Raw genomic sequence first — 17,653 nt, 5'->3', positions numbered from 1 at the left:
CCTCCCTCCTAACCTCTCTGCCCTCCCCTAACCTCTCTTCCCTCCCTCATAACCTCTCTGCCCTCCCCCTAACCTCTCTTCCCTCCCTCCTAATCTCTCTTCCCTCCCTTCCCTCTCGTCCCTTCCTCCTAACCTCTCTTCCCTCCTCCTAACCTCTCGTCCCTTCCTCCTAACCTCCCATTCCTCCCTCCTAACCTCTCTTCCCTCCCTCCAAACCTCGCTTACTTCCTCCAAACACATCTTCCATCCCTCCTAACATTTCTTCCACCTCTTCCCTCCCTCCAAACCTCTCTTGCCTACCTCCTAACTTCTCTTTCCTTCTTCCTAACCTCTCTTCCCTCCCCTATCCTCTCTTCCCTCCCTTCTAACCCCACTTCCCTCTCTTCCCAACCTCCGAACCTCTCTTCCCTCCCTCCTGACCTCTCTTCCATCCCTTCTAACTCACTTACCTCTCTTCCTTCCCTCCCTCCTAACCTCTCTTCCCTCCCTCCTAACCTCTCGTCCCTTCCTCCTAACCCCTCTTCCCTCCCTCCAAACCTCTCTTGCCTCCCTCCTAACCTCACTTCCCTCTCTTCCCTCTCCCCTAACCCCTCTTCCTTCCCGCCCTCCTAACCTCTCTTCCCTCCCTCCTGACCTCTCTTCCTTACCTCCAAACCTCTCTTGACACCCTCCTAACTTCTCTTTCCTCCTTCCTAGCCGCTCTTCACACCCACTAATCTCTCCTCCCTCCCTTCTAACCTCACTTCCCTCTCTTCCCTCCCTCCTAGCCTCTCTTCCTTCCCTCATAACCTCTCTTCCCTCCCTCCTGACCTCTCTTCCATCCCTTCTAACCTCACTTCCCTCTCTTCCCTCCCTTCCCTCTCATCCCTTCCTCCTAACCCCTCTCCCCTCCCTCCTAACCTCTCTTCCCTCCCTCCTAACCTCACTTCCCTCTCTTCCCTCCCTCCTGACCTCTCATCCTTACCTCCAAACCTCTCTTGCCTCCCTCCTAACTTCTATTTCCTTCTTCCTAACCTCTCTTCCCTCCCCCTAACCTCACTTCCCCCTCTTCCCAATTTCCTCTCCTCTCCTCCCTCCCTTCTAACCTCTCTTCCCTCCCCCGAACCTCTCTTTCTTCCCCCTAACCTCTCTTCTCTCCTTCCTAATCTCTTTCCCCCCCCCTCCTAACCTCTCTTCCCTCCCTCCTAACCCCGTCCCTCTCTCTAACCTCTCTTCCCTCCCTCCTAACCTCTCTTCCCTCCCTTCCCTCCCTCCTAACCCCTCTTCCCACCTTCCTAACATCCCTTCCCTCCCTCCTAACCTCTCTTTTCTCTCTCCTAACCTCTTTCCCCTAACCTCTATTCCCTCCCTCTAACCTCTCTTCCCTCTCTCCTAAGCTCTCTTCCCTCTCTTCCCTCCCTCATAATCTCTCTTCCCTCCCTCCCTCCTAATCTCTCTTCCCTTCCTTCCCTCTCTCCCTCCCTCCTAACCTCTTCCCTCCCCGCCTAACCCCTCTTCCCTCCCTCCAAACCTCTCTTGCCACCCTCCTAACCTCTCTTCCCTCTCTTCGCTCTCTTCTAACCTCTCTTCCCTCCCTCCTAACCCCTCTTCCCTCCCTCCTAACCCCTCTTCCCTCCCTCCAAACCCCTCTTGCCTCCCTCCTAATCTCTCTTCTCTCTCTTCCCTCCCCCATAATCTCTCTTCCCTCCCTCATAACCTCTCTTCCCTCCCTCCTAACCTCTCTTCCCTTCCTTCCCTCTCTCCCTCCCTCCTAACCTCTTCCCTCCCTCCTAACCCCTCTTCCCACCCTCCTAACCTTTCTTCCCTCTCTCTAACCTCTCTTCCCTCCCTCCTAAACTCTCTTCCCTCTCTCCTAACCTCTTCCCTCTCTCCTAACCTCTTCCCTCCCTCCTAACCCCTCTTCCCTCCCTCCAAACCTCTCTTGCCTCCTCTCCTAACCTCTCTTCCCTCCCTCCTAACTTCTCTTCCCTCCCTCCTAACCCCACTTCCCTCTCTTCCCTTCCCCCTAACCTCTCTTCCCTACCTACTAACCTCTCTTTCCTCCCTCCTGACCTCTCTTCCTCATCTCCAAACCTCTCTTGACTCCCTCCTAACTTCTCTTCTCTTCCCTCCCCCTAACCTATCCTCCCTCCCTCCCTCCCTTCTAACCTAACTTCCCTCTCTTCCCTCCCTCCTAGCCTTTCTTCCGTCCCTCCTAACCTCTCTTCCGTCCCTCCTAACCTCTCTTTCTTCCCTTCTAACCTCACTTCCCTCCTTCCTAACCTCTCTTCCCTCCCTCCAAACCTATCTTGCCTCCCTCCTAACTTCTCTTGCCTCCCTCCTAACTTCTCTTGCCTCCCTCCTAACTTCTCTTGCCTCCCTCCTAACTTCTCTTTCTCCCTCCTAACCTCTCTTCCCTCTCTTCCTAACCTCTCTTCACTCCCTCCTAACCTCTCTTACCTCCCTCCAAACCTCTCTTGCCTCCCTCCTAACCTGTCTTCCCTCCCTCTTAAGCTCTTTCCCTCTCTCCTTCCCTCTCTTCCCTCCCTCCTAACCTCTCTTCCCTCTCTTCCTAACCTCTCTTACCTCCCTCCAAACCTCTCTTGCCTCCCTCATATCCTCTCTTCCCTCGCTCCTAAGCTCTCTTCCTCCTTCCTAATAAACAGTGGGTGATTGAGTGCCGGAAAGGCTCAATCCTAAAAGTAACAGCTCTGGTGATCAGTATGTGCTGAAAGGCCCACCTAGGCCTTATGGTGTCATAACTGGGTGATTCCTGTCTCATTTCCACCAAAGACACCATCCAACAGGCTCTAATTGAGCTCATTATGAGTGTCGACAGAGAGTAGGAGAGGTGTAGGGAGGATCAACTTCTAATGGATACTTCTGAGGCTGTGAGAGTGAGTTCTTGCCTAACATAACCACATAACCTGCCCCTTTAATCAGCTAGGCTCAGGAAATGACAGAGACACGACACATCAAATCCTCCATTCACAGTCAAGAGGGGTGTCCTCCATATATCTCTGCTGGTCTCTCTCTCTCTAGTCTGTACATTCACTCACTAATGACAGTAAATGGGTCAGGGCTTAGGGCTCCTTTATTCTCCATATCGCCACGAAAGAATACAGAACACATCAGTCCATATTAGGCCATCCTGAGGGTGATGAAAGGATCTGACTGGCCTTGGTTCCTAACCAATATGAATAATTAGTCATATATAAATACTGAATGCAAGGTAGATGAATGGGAATACATGTATTAACACAAATATATGATATGATAACAAAAGAATAATGGATGTTGTATGTAGCTATTACTGCTACATCAGCTGCAGTTACCACCCTACCCGGTATCTACAGCACAATTTATTCTACTAATGTACAAAATCTGCCATTTCTGCCATCTCCTATACAAACATCCTGTTGTAAAACAGAGAGACTGTGTCCAGTCTCCAGTACCTTGGCTCTCTGTGGCCAACTTTTCTGCTGTGTCCCAGTGCTCGTAGCTCCGGAGGATGTTGTTGGTAATGTTGACGTGGCTGGCGGCCATCTGGTGAATGCGCTGGGGGATGGCCACGTTGCCGGAGGCCCCGGAGCCCGCAGTGCCCGTACTGCTGCTGCCCCAACTGACTGGGGAGAGACTCAGAGACAGGGGCGATGGGGTACCTGTGTTCCTAGGAAGACAGATACACAATACAGGGGTCAGGGGTTAGAGGTTGGAAGTGAAAAGGTCAGGGCACCACCACAGAGATGATAGTGTACTGTATAACTACTGGACACCATGGATTTTGGTATCCTGGGCAAAACATACAAGTACTTTATATATACAGAGAGTAAAGTGAATTATATATACAGGGAGTAAAGTGAATTATTATACAGGGAGTAAAGTGAATTATATATACAGGGAGTAAAGTGAATTATATATACAGAGAGTAAAGTGAATTATATATACAGGGAGTAAAGTGAATTATATATACAGGGAATGACGTGAATTATATATACAGGGAATAAAGTGAATTATATATACACAGAGAGTAAAGTGAATTATATATACAGGGAGTAAAGTAAATTATATATACAGAGAGTAAAGTGAATTATATATACAGGGAGTAAAGTGAATTATATATAGAGGGAATAAAGTGAATTATATATACAGAGAGTAAAGTGAATTATATACACAGGGAGTAAAGTGAATTATATATACAGAGAGTAAAGTGAATTATATATACAGGGAGTAAAGTGAATTATATATAGAGGGAGTAAAGTGAATTATATATACAGAGAGTAAAGTGAATTATATATACAGAGAGTAAAGTGAATTATATATACAGGGAGTAAAGTTAATTATATATACAGGGAATAAAGTGAATTATATATACACAGAGAGTAAAGTGAATTATATATTCAGGGAGTAAAGTGAATTATATATACAGGGAGTAAAGTGAATTATATATACAGAGAGTAAAGTGAATTATATATACAGGGAGTAAAGTGAATTATATATACAGGGAGTAAAGTGAATTATATATACAGGGAGTAAAGTGAATTATATATACAGGGAGTAAAGTGAATTATATATTCAGAGAGTAAAGTGAATTATATATACAGGGAGTAAAGTGAATTATATATTCAGAGAGTAAAGTGAATTATATATACAGGGAGTAAAGTGAATTATATATACAGGGAGTAAAGTGAATTATATATACAGGGAGTAAAGTGAATTATATATACAGGGAGTAAAGTGAATTAAATATACAGGGAGTAAAGTGAATTACAGTGCATTTGGAAAGTATTCAGACCCATTGACTTTTTCCAAATTTTGTTACGTTACAGCCTTATTCTAAAATGGATACAAATATGTTTTTTCCTCATCAATCTACACACCAATAATGACAAAGTAAAAACAGCTTTTTAGAATGTTCGCAAATGTATAAAACATTTAAAACAGAAATACTTTATTTACATAAGTATTCAGACCCTTTGCTATGAGACTCGAAATTGAGCTCATGTGTATCCTGTTTCCATTGATCATCCTTCAGATGTTTCTACAACTTGATTGGAGTCCACCTGTGGTAAATTCAATTGATTGGACATGATTTGGAAAGGCACACACCTGTCTTTATGAGGTCCCACAGCTGACAGTGCATGTCAGAGGAAAAACCAAGCCATGAGGTGAAAGGAATTGTCCGTAGAGCTCTGAGACAGGATTGTGTCGAGGCACAGATCTGGGGTATGGTACCAAAAAATTCTGCAGTTTTGAAGGTCCCAAAGAACACAGTAGCCTCCATCATTCTTAAATGGAATAAGTTTGGAACCACCAAGACTCTTCCTAGAGCTGGCCGCCTGGCCAAACTGAGCAATCGGGGAGAAAGACCTTTGTCATGGAGGTGACCAAGAACCCGATGGTCACTCTGACAGAAATCCAGAGTTCCCTTGTGGAGATGGGAGAAACTTCCAAAAGGACAACAATTTATGCAGCACTCCACCTATCAGGCCTTTATGATAGTGGACAGACGAGTCTCAGAGCAAAGGGTCTGAAAACTTACGTAAATAAGGTATTTCTGTTTACATTTTTTTATAAATTTGCTAAAACAGTTTTCGCTTTGTCATTGTGGGGAATTGTTGAGGATTTAATTTTTTTAAATCCATTTAAGAATAAGGCTGTAAGGTAGCAAAATGTGGTAAAAGTCAAGGGGAATGAATACGTTCTGAAGACACTGTATATACAGAGAGTAAAGTGAATTATATATACAGATACAGGGAGTAAAGTCAATTATACATACATGGAGTAAAGTGAATTATATATACAGTTGAAGTCGGAAGTTTACATACACTTAGGTTGGAGTCATTAAAACTCGTTTTTCAACCAGTCCACAAATTTCTTGTTAACAAACTATAGTTTTGGCAAGTCGGTTAGGACATAGACTTTGCGCATGAAACAAGTAATTTTTTCTACAATTGTTTACAGACGGATTATTACACTTATAATTCACTGTATCACAATTCCATTGGGTCAGAAGTCTACATACACTAAGGTGACTGTGCCTTTAAACAGCTTGGAAAATTACAGAATATTATGTCATGGCTTTAGAAGCATCTGATAGGCTAATTGACAAGATTTGAGTCAATTGGTAGGGTACCTGTGGATGTATTTCAAGGCCTACCTTCAAACTCAGTGCCTCTTTGCTTGACATCAAGGGAAAATCAAAGGAAATCAGCCATGACCTCAGAAAAAAAATTGTAGACCACAAGTCTGGTTCATCCTTGGGAGCAATTTCCAAACGCCTGAAGGTACCACGTTCATCTGTACAAACAATAGTACGCAAGTATAAACACCATGGGATCACACAGCCGTGCAACCGCTCAGGAAGGAGATACGTTCTGTCTCCTAGAGATGAACATACTTTGGTGCGAAAAGTGCAAATCAATCCCAGAACAACAGCAAAGGACCTTGTGAAGATGCTGGAGGAAACAGGTACAAAAGTGTCTATATCCACAATAAAACAAGTCCTATATCGACATAAACTGAAAGGCCGCTCAGCAAGGAAGAAGCCACTGCTCCAAAACCGGCATAAAAAAAGCCAGACTATGGTTTGCAACTGCACATGGGGACAAAGATCGTACTTTTTGGAGAAATGTCCTCTGGTCTGATGAAACACAAATAGAACTGTTTGGCCATAATAACCATCGTTATGTTTGGAGGAAAAAGGGGGAGGCTTGCAAGCCGAAGAACACCATCCCAACCGTGAAGCACGGCGGTGGCAGCATCGTGTTGTGGGGTGCTTTGCTGCAGGAGGGATTGGTGCACTTCACAAAATAGACTGCATGAGGGGGAGGAAAATTACGTGGAAATATTGAAGCCACATCTCAAGACATCAGTCAGGAAGTTAAAGCTTGGTCGCAAATGGGTCTTCCAAATGGACAATGACCCCAAGCATGCTTCCAATGTTGTGTCAAAATGGCTTAAGGACAACAAAGTCATGCTATTGGAGTGGCCATCACAAAGCCCTGACCTCAATCCTTTTGTGGGCAGAACTGAAAAAGCGTGTGCGAGCAAGGAGGCCTACAAACTTGACTCAGTTACACCAGCTCTGTCAGGAGGAATGGGCCAAAATTCACCCAACTTATTGTGGGAAGCTTGTGGAAGGCTACTCGAATCGTTTGACCCAAGTTAAACAATTTAAAGGCAATGCTACCAAATACTAATTGAGTGTATGTAAACATCTGACCCACTAGTAATGTGACGAAAGAAATAAAAACTGAAATAAATAATTCACTCTACTATTATTCTGACATTTCACATTCTTAAAATAAAGTGATGATCCTAATTGATCTAAGACAGGGAATTTTTACTTGGATTAAATGTCAGGAATTGTGAAAAACTGAGTTTAAATGTATTTGGCTAAGGTGTATGTAAACTTCCGACTTCAACTGTATAGGGAGTTAAGTGAATTATATATACAGGGAGTAAAGTGAAGCATGGAGGAGGAGGTGTGATGATGAGGGGGTGCTTTTTCAAACAGTCATGAAGGAGTTCCCACATATTTTGAGCACTTGTTGGCTGCTTTTCCTTCACTCTGCAGTCCAACTCATCCCAAATCATCTCAATTGGGTTGAGGTCGGGTGATTGTGGGGACCAGGTCATCTGATGCAGCACTCCATCACTCTCCTTCTTGGTCAAATTGCCCTCACACAGCATGGAGGTGTGTTTTTTGGGTCATTGCAAACCAGAGGAGATGATGTATCGCTGCAGAATGCTGTGGTAGCCATGTTGGTTAAGTGTACCTTGAATTCTAAATAAATCACAGACTGTCACCAGCAAAGCAGCCCCACACCATCACACCTCCTCCTCCATGCTTTACAGTGGGAAATACACATGCAGAGATCATCCGTTCACCCACACCGCATCTCACAAAGACATGGCGGTTAGAACCAAAAATCTCAAATTTGGACTACAGACCAAAGGACAGATTTCCTACAGTCTAATATCCATTACTCGTGTTTCTTGGCCAAAGCAGAACTTTTCATTGGTGTCCTTTACCACTCTCCGTCAGGCTTAACCACTGTCCGTCAGGCTTAACCACTATCCTTCAGGCTTAACCACTGTCCGTCAGGTTTAACAACTGTCCGTCAGGTTTAACAACTGTCCGTCAGGTTTAACAACTGTCCGTCAAGCTTAACCACTGTCCGTCAGGCTTAACCACTGTCCGTCAGGCTTAACCACAGTCCGTCAGGCTTAACCACAGTCCGTCAAGCTTAACCACTGTCCGTCAAGCTTAACCACTGTCCGTCAGGCTTAACCACTTTCCGTCAGGCTTAACCACTTTCCGTCAGGCTTAACCACAGTCCGTCAAGCTTAACCAATGTCCGTCAGGCTTAACCACAGTCCGTCAGGATTAACCACAGTCCGTCAAGCTTAACCACAGTCCGTCAGGCTTATCCACTGTCCGTCAGGCTTAACCACTGTCCGTCAAGCTTAACCACAGTCCGTCAAGCTTAACCACAGTCCGTCAAGCTTAGCCACAGTCCGTCAGGCTTATCCACTGTCCGTCAGGCTTAACCACTGTCCGTCAAGCTTAACCACAGTCCGTCAATCTTAACCACAGTCCGTCAGGCTTATCCACTGTCCGTCAGGCTTAACCACAGTCCGTCAAGCTTAACCACAGTCCGTCAGGCTTATCCACTGTCCGTCAAGCTTAACCACTGTCCGTCAAGCTTAACCACAGTCCGTCAAGCTTAACCACTGTCCGTCAAGCTTAACCACTGTCCGTCGGGCTTAACCACGGTCCGTCAGGCTTAGCCACTGTCCGTCAGGCTTAACCACCGTCAGTCAAGCTTAACCACTGTCCGTCAGGCTTAACCACTGTCCGTCAGTCAAGCTTAACCACTGTCCGTCAGTCAAGCTTAACCACTGTCCGTCAGTCAAGCTTAACCACTGTCCGTCAGGCTTAACCATTTACATTTACATTTAAGTCATTTAGCAGACGCTCTTATCCAGAGCGACTTACAAATTGGTGCGTTCACCTTAAGACATCCAGTGGAACTGCCACTTTACAATAGTGCATCTAAATCTTTTAAGGGGGGGGGTGAGAAGGATTAGGCTTAACCACTGTCCGTCAGGCTTAACCACTGTCCGTCAGGCTTAACCACTGTCCGTCAGGCTTAACCACTGTCCGTCAGGCTTAACCGCTGTCCATCAGGCTTAACCACTGTCCGTCAGGCTTATCCACTGTCCGTCAAGCTTAACCACTGTCCGTCAGGCTTATCCACTGTCCGTCAAGCTTAACCACTGTCCGTCAGGCTTAACCACTGTCCGTCAAGCTTAACCACTGTCCGTCAGGCTTAACCATTCTCCTCCAGGCTTAACCACTCGCCGTCAGGCTTATCTTATCTTATTTGGGGCGGCAGGGTAGCCTAGTGGTTAGAGCGTTGGACTAGTAACCGGAAGGTTGCAAGTTCAAATCCCCGAGCTGACAAGGTACAAATCTGTCGTTCTGCACCTGAGCAGGCAGGTAACCCACTGTTCCTAGGACGTCATTGAAAATAAGAATTTGTTCTTAACTGACTTGCCTAGTTAAATAAAGGTACAATTTAAAAAGAATTCAAATTATCCACTGTCCGTCAGGCTGTACCACGGTACATCAGGCTTATCCATTCTCTGTCAGGCTGTACCACTTTACGTCAGGCTTATCCATTCTCCGTCAGGCTTATCCATTCTCTGTCAGGCTTATCCATTCTCCGTCAGGCTTTACCACTGTACGTCAGGCTTATCAATTCTCCGTCAGGCTTTACCACTGTACGTCAGGCTTATCCATTCTCTGTCAGGCTTATCCATTCTCCGTCAGACTTTACCACTGTACGTCAGGCTTATCCATTCTCTGTCAGGCTTATCCATTCTCCGTCAGGCTTTACCACTGTATGACAGGCTTATCCATTCTCCGTCAGGCTTTACCACTGTACGTCAGGCTTATCCATTCTCTGTCAGGCTGTACCACTGTACGTCAGGCTTATCCATTCTCCGTCAGGCTTTACCACTGTACGTCAGGCTTATCCATTCTCTGTAAGGCTTATCCATTCTCCGTCAGAATGTACGTCAGGCTTATCCATTCTCTGTCAGGCTGTACCACTGTACGTCAGGCTTATCCATTCTCTGTCAGGCTGTACCACTGTACGTCAGGCTTATCCATTCTCTGTCAGGCTGTACCACTGTACGTCAGGCTTATCCATTCTCCTTCAGGCTTTACCACTGTATGTCAGGCTTATCCATTCTCTGTCAGGCTTATCCATTCTCTGTCAGGCTGTACCAATGTACGTCAGGCTTATCCATTCTCTGTCAGGCTGTACCACTGTACGTCAGGCTTATCCATTCTCTGTCAGGCTGTACCACTGTACGTCAGGCTTATCCATTCTCCGTCAGGCTGTACCACTGTACATCAGGCTTATCCATTCTCTGTCAGGCTGTACCACTGTACGTCAGGCTTATCCATTCTCTGTCAGGCTGTACCACTGTACGTCAGGCTGTACCACTGTACGTCAGGCTTATCCATTCTCTGTCAGGCTGTACCACTGTACGTCAGGCTTATCCATTCTCTGTCAGCCTTTACCACTGTACGTCAGGCTTATCCATTCTCCGTCAGGCTGTACCACTGTACGTCAGGCTTATCCATTCTCCGTCAGGCTTTACCACTGTACGTCAGGCTTTTCCATTCTCTGTCAGGCTTATCCATTCTCCGTCAGGCTTTACCACTGTACGTCAGGCTTATCCATTCTCTGTCAGGCTTATCCATTCTCCGTCAGGCTTTACCACTGTACGTCAGGCTTATCAATTCTCCGTCAGGCTTTACCACTGTACGTCAGGCTTATCCATTCTCTGTCAGGCTTATCCATTCTCCGTCAGACTTTACCACTGTACGTCAGGCTTATCCATTCTCTGTCAGGCTTATCCATTCTCCGTCAGGCTTTACCACTGTATGTCAGGCTTATCCATTCTCCGTCAGGCTTTACCACTGTACGTCAGGCTTATCCATTCTCTGTCAGGCTGTACCACTGTACGTCAGGCTTATCCATTCTCCGTCAGGCTTTACCACTGTACGTCAGGCTTATCCATTCTCTGTAATGCTTATCCATTCTCCGTCAGAATGTACGTCAGGCTTATCCATTCTCTGTCAGGCTGTACCACTGTACGTCAGTGTAGTGTCAACAACGCAGACACTGCCAGCTAGCCTACATAGTCAACAACGCAGCCTCTGCCAGCTAGCCTACTTCAGCAGTACTGTATCATTTTAATCATTTTAGTCAATAAGATTCTTGCTACGTAAGCTTAACTTTCTGAACACTCGAGACGTGTAGTCCACTTGTCATTCCAATCTCCTTTGCATTAGCGTAGCCTCTTGTGTAGCCTGTCAACTATGTGTCTGTCTATCCCTGTTCTCTCCTCTCTGCACAGACCATACAAACGCTCCACACCGCGTGGCCGCGGCCACCCTAATCTGGTAGTCCCAGCGCGCACGACCCACGTGGAGTTCCAGGTCTCCGGTAGCCTCTGGAACTGCCGATCTGCGGCCAACAAGGCAGAGTTCATCTCAGCCTATGCCTCCCTCCAGTCCCTCGACTTCTTGGCACTGACGGAAACATGGATCACCACAGACAACACTGCTACTCCTACTGCTCTCTCTTCGTCTGCCCACGTGTTCTCGCACACCCCGAGAGCTTCTGGTCAGCGGGGTGGTGGCACCGGGATCCTCATCTCTCCCAAGTGGTCATTCTCTCTTTCTCCCCTTACCCATCTGTCTATCGCCTCCTTTGAAATCCATGCTGTCACAGTTACCAGCCCTTTCAAGCTTAACATCCTTATCATTTATCGCCCTCCAGGTTCCCTCGGAGAGTTCATCAATGAGCTTGATGCCTTGATAAGCTCCTTTCCTGAGGACGGCTCACCTCTCACAGTTCTGGGCGACTTTAACCTCCCCACGTCTACCTTTGACTCATTCCTCTCTGCCTCCTTCTTTCCACTCCTCTCCTCTTTTGACCTCACCCTCTCACCTTCCCCCTACTCACAAGGCAGGAAATACGCTCGACCTCATCTTTACTAGATGCTGTTCTTCCACTAACCTCATTGCAACTCCCCTCCAAGTCTCCGACCACTACCTTGTATCCTTCTCCCTCTCGCTCTCATCCAACACTTCCCACACTGCCCCTACTCGGATGGTATCGCGCCGTCCCAACCTTCGCTCTCTCTCCCCCGCTACTCTCTCCTCTTCCATCCTATCATCTCTTCCCTCTGCTCAAACCTTCTCCAACCTATCTCCTGATTCTGCCTCCTCAACCCTCCTCTCCTCCCTTTCTGCATCCTTTGACTCTCTATGTCCCCTATCCTCCAGGCCGGCTCGGTCCTCCCCTCCCGCTCCGTGGCTCAACGACTCATTGCGAGCTCACAGAACAGGGCTCCGGGCAGCCGAGCGGAAATGGAGGAAAATTCGCCTCCCTGCGGACCTGACATCCTTTCACTCCCTCCTCTCTACATTTTCCTCTTCTCTCTCTGCTGCTAAAGCCACTTTCTACCACTCTAAATTCCAAGCATCTGCCTCTAACCCTAGGAAGCTCTTTGCAACCTTCTCCTCCCTCCTGAATCCTCCTCCCCTCCCCCCTCCTCCCTCTCTGCAGATGACTTCGTCAACCATTTTGAAAAGAAGGTCGACGACATCCGATCCTCGTTTGCTAAGTCAAACGACACCGCTGCTTCTGCTCACACTGCCCTACCCTGTGCTCTGACCTCTTTCTCCCCCTCTCTCCAGATGAAATCTCGCGTCTTGTGACGGCCGGCCGCCCAACAACCTGCCCGCTTGACCCTATCCCCTCCTCTCTTCTCCAGACCATTTCCGGAGACCTTCTCCCTTACCTCACCTCGCTCATCAACTCATCCCTGACCGCTGGCTACGTCCCTTCCGTCTTCAAGAGAGCGAGAGTTGCACCCCTTCTGAAAAAACCTACACTCGATCCCTCCGATGTCAACAACTACAGACCAGTATCCCTTCTTTCTTTTCTCTCCAAAACTCTTGAACGTGCCGTCCTTGGCCAGCTCTCCCGCTATCTCTCTCAGAATGACCTTCTTGATCCAAATCAGTCAGGTTTCAAGACTAGTCATTCAACTGAGACTGCTCTTCTCTGTATCACGGAGGCGCTCCGCACTGCTAAAGCTAACTCTCTCTCCTCTGCTCTCATCCTTCTAGACCTATCGGCTGCCTTCGATACTGTGAACCATCAGATCCTCCTCTCCACCCTCTCCGAGTTGGGCATCTCCGGCGCGGCCCACGCTGGATTGCGTCCTACCTGACAGGTCGCTCCTACCAGGTGGCGTGGCGAGAATCCGTCTCCACACCACGTGCTCTCACCACTGGCGTCCCCAGGGCTCTGTTCTAGGCCCTCTCCTATTCTCGCTATACACCAAGTCACTTGGCTCTGTCATAACCTCACATGGTCTCTCCTATCATTGCTATGCAGACGACACACAATTAATCTTCTCCTTTCCCCCTTCTGATGATCAGGTGGCGAATCGCATCTCTGCATGTCTGGCAGACATATCAGTGTGGATGACGGATCACCACCTCAAGCTGAACCTCGGCAAGACGGAGCTGCTCTTCCTCCCGGGGAAGGACTGCCCGTTCCATGATCTCGCCATCACGGTTGACAACTCCATTGTGTCCTCCTCCCAGAGCGCTAAGAACCTTGGCGTGATCCTGGACAACACCCTGTCGTTCTCAACTAACATCAAGGCGGTGGCCCGTTCCTGTAGGTTCATGCTCTACAACATCCGCAGAGTACGACCCTGCCTCACGCAGGAAGCGGCGCAGGTCCTAATCCAGGCACTCGTCATCTCCCGTCTGGATTACTGCAACTCGCTGTTGGCTGGGCTCCCTGCCTGTGCCATTAAACCCTACAACTCATCCAGAACGCCGCAGCCCGTCTGGTGTTCAACCTTCCCAAGTTCTCTCACGTCACCCCGCTCCTCCGCTCTCTCCACTGGCTTCCAGTTGAAGCTCGCATCCGCTACAAGACCATGGTGCTTGCCTACGGAGCTGTGAGGGGAACGGCACCTCAGTACCTCCAGGCTCTGATCAGGCCCTACACCCAAACAAGGGCACTGCGTTCATCCACCTCTGGCCTGCTCGCCTCCCTACCACTGAGGAAGTACAGTTCCCGCTCAGCCCAGTCAAAACTGTTCGCTGCTCTGGCCCCCCAATGGTGGAACAAACTCCCTCACGACGCCAGGACAGCGGAGTCAATCACCACCTTCCGGAGACACCTGAAACCCCACCTCTTTAAGGAATACCTAGGATAGGATAAAGTAATCCCTCTCACCCCCCTTAAAAGATTTAGATGCACTACTGTTCCACTGGATGTCATAAGGTGAATGCACCAATTTGTAAGTCGCTCTGGATAAGAGCGTCTGCTAAATGACTTAAATGTAAATGTAATGTAAATGTAAATGTCAGGCTTATCCATTCTCTGTCAGGCTGTACCACTGTATGTCAGGCTTATCCATTCTCTGTCAGGCTTATCGATTCTCTGTCAGGCTGTACCAATGTACGTCAGGCTTATCCATTCTCCGTCAGACTTAACCACTGTACGTCAGGCTTATCCATTCTCTGTCAGGCTGTACCACTGTACGTCAGGCTTATCCATTCTCTGTCAGGCTGTACCACTGTACGTCAGGCTTATCCATTCTCTGTCAGGCTGTACCACTGTACGTCAGGCTTATCCATTCTCTGTCAGGCTGTACCACTGTACGTCAGGCTTATCCATTCTCCGTCAGGCTGTACCACTGTCCCGCAGGCTTAGCCACAGTCATTCAGACTTTGCCACTGTCCGTCAGGCTTAACCACTGTCATTCAGACTTTGCCACTGTCCGTCAGGCTTAACCACTGTCATTCAGACTTTGCCACTGTCCGTCAGGCTTAACCATTCTCCGCCAGGCGTAACCACTGTCTGTCAAGCTTAACAACTGTCCGTCAGGCTTAACCACTGTCCGTCAGGCTTAACCACTGTCCGTCAGGCTTAACCACTGTCCGTCAAGCTTAACCACTGTCCGTCAGGCTTAACCACTGTCCGTCAGGCTTATCCATTCTCTGTCAGGCTGTACCACTGTACGTCAGGCTTAACCACTGTCTGTCAGGCTTAACCACTGTCAAATTATCCACTCTCCGTCAGGCTGTACTACTGTCCGTCAGGCTGTACCACTGTCCGTCAGGCTTAACAACTGTCCGTCAGGCTTAACCACTGTCCGTCAGGCTTAACCACTGTCCGTCAGGCTTATCCACTGTCCGTCAAGCTTAACTACTGTCCGTCAGACTTAACCACTGTCCGTCAGGCTTAACCACTGTCCGTCAGACTTAACCACTGTCCGTCAAGCTTAACCACTGTCCGTCAGGCTTAACCACTGTCCGTCAGGCTTAACCACTGTCCGTCAGGCTTATCCACTGTCCGTCAAGCTTAACCACTGTCCGTCAGACTTAACCACTGTCCGTCAGGCTTAACCACTGTCCGTCAGACTTAACCACTGTCCGTCAGACTTAACCACTGTCCGTCAGGCTTAACTTCCGTCCGTCAGGCTTAACTTCTGTCCGTCACCCTTAACTACTCTACGTCAGATTTAATCACTAATTCTGATTTGATTTTGTATTATCGGCAAACTAGGGCTTATCTCGGCTTGACAATCATGGCTGACAATCATCTGTCAGCCGGCTTGAGACATCAATCAGAGGACATATTCATCAGTCTTTTAGTGCCAAACCCAAACAATCAAGCTCCAGGTCCTGTAATTCAGCACTAAATTGAAAGGCGCTCCCCCCGTGAAGTTAAATTATGATGCTCTGTCAACAGCTTGCCTCTCTCGGCTCCCTTTCTAATAGTTTGAGGCTTTTGCTGAAATAAACAAACCCTTGAGGGTGAAAAAAAAACAATTAGGAAAAAAGATTCATGATTGTCAAGGACAGAACAAACAGACTGTGGGAAAGACCAGAGCAGAGTGTAATCTAATGTTGATTACAGTCCGCAGGTAGCGGAGCTGACACGGGATTAAAAAGGCCAGTTGGTGGCTAATGTGACCATGGTGAACTGGAGGAGGCTGCAAGAGCCCTAGGAGCCAATAGGATCTGAGGCTAATTGCTTCTGACAACGCCTTTCACAGCAGAATAGCAGAAGCTGGTCAGTGCTTTGGCTGAGGGCTAGATCCCAGCCCTTGAAAAGACAGGCTCAAGGGAGCTCACAGTCACACACAGAGGATGGCTCACCACCAACTGCCAGACACTGACGAGCCCCACAGTAGCCCCATGGTATCCCCACAGTAGCTCCTCGGTAGCTTCACTGTAGCCCCACGGTAGCTTCACTGTAGCCCCATGGTAGCTTCACGGTAGCCCCATGGTAGCTTCACGGTAGCCCCACGGTAGCTTCACTGTAGTCCCACGGTAGCTTCACTGTAGCCCCACGGTAGCTTCACTGTAGCCCCACGGTAGCTTCACTGTAGCCCCACAGTAGCTCCACGGTAGCTTCACTGTAGCCCCACGGTAGCCCCACGGTACCCCCACGTTAGCTTCACTGTAGCCCCACGGTACCCCCACGTTAGCTTCACTGTAGCCCCACGGTACCTCCACGGTAGCATACACGGTAGCTCCACGGTAGCCCAACGGTAGCCCCACGGTAGCTCCATGGTAGCTCCATGGTAGCTCCACAGTAGCCCCACGGTAGCCCCACGGTAGCCCCACTGTAGACTGCGAACCCAAACACACAGGGTGAATCAGTTAGGTTCAGTTGCCATGGAAAATGCAGAAGAACAGTGAAGTAGTGAGCTCATCCCACCAGTGTGATGTGCTGAAAGCTGGAAGTCACATTGACAGAAGCTCTGTCTGTCATGACCTTTGTCTGAACAAAGCAGACAGCATCTGAGAGGGTTAGCTTGTTGCTTGGCCAGGAGAAGGCACATACATGGTTCTGTTCAGGGAGATATCTGGTATAAAGAATGCATTGTAATGCAACATTAGATGACTGAGGTGACATGTTACTCACTTTCCATTGGCTCCCCATGGCGAAGGTACTTGGGAACTTTTAGCCGAGTTCTGGAATGGAAGAGGTTTGTGAGAACAGGACAATTGGCAGCACCACTATACAAACACTTTGCACAGCTTAGAAAAGCTATCACAGCAATACAAACAGCGTCTCTAGAATAATATGCAACATAATTCATTAAAACAGGCTTAAGCACTAATGTATGTAGATAATTGATACACGTAGTTTGCACACTAACCACAAAAAAAATTATGTTTTTTAATTACCACCATGCAAAGCTAATGAGTACACGCAACTTAACACAAATATACATTTAATTTAGACATTTTAATTAGCTGTACGTGTTCTACAGCTATCACTCTTTTTATTCATAGAAGTTAGAATTAGAGTTAGAATTTGGAGTTAGAATTAGAGTCAGAATTTGGAGTAAGAATTAGAGTAAGAATTTGGAGTAAGAATTAGAGTAAGAATTAGAGTTAGAAGTTAGAATTTGAGTTAGTTACCTTGAAATACTCCATCAGGGAACGGGAATACTTTACTGCATGGTCCTTCTTTAGTTTGAACATTCTCAAGTACAGGAGGGATAAACAGCGATTGCTATGGAGATAAGAGCATAA

The 17,653-nt window shown here is 47.6% G+C and overlaps 1 protein-coding gene across 1 annotated transcript in view; it reads right to left on the bottom strand.

The window, feature by feature from the left end:
• Positions 1-17,653, bottom strand: part of LOC115129141 (AF4/FMR2 family member 2-like) — a 358,350-nt gene that overhangs the window by 5,765 nt on the left and 334,932 nt on the right. Inside the window, exons 19-21 of the mRNA XM_065018489.1 lie at positions 17,540-17,633; positions 17,037-17,086; positions 3,435-3,649 (exon numbers count right to left, since the gene is read on the bottom strand). Of these exons, the coding sequence (XP_064874561.1) occupies positions 3,435-3,649; positions 17,037-17,086; positions 17,540-17,633 (359 nt within the window). The remainder of the gene's footprint in view (positions 1-3,434; positions 3,650-17,036; positions 17,087-17,539; positions 17,634-17,653) is intronic.

This window comes from Oncorhynchus nerka, linkage group LG5 (genome assembly GCF_034236695.1).
Source record: "Oncorhynchus nerka isolate Pitt River linkage group LG5, Oner_Uvic_2.0, whole genome shotgun sequence".
Taxonomy (NCBI): Eukaryota; Metazoa; Chordata; class Actinopteri; order Salmoniformes; family Salmonidae; genus Oncorhynchus; species Oncorhynchus nerka.
This window is presented reverse-complemented; position numbering and strand designations above follow the sequence as displayed.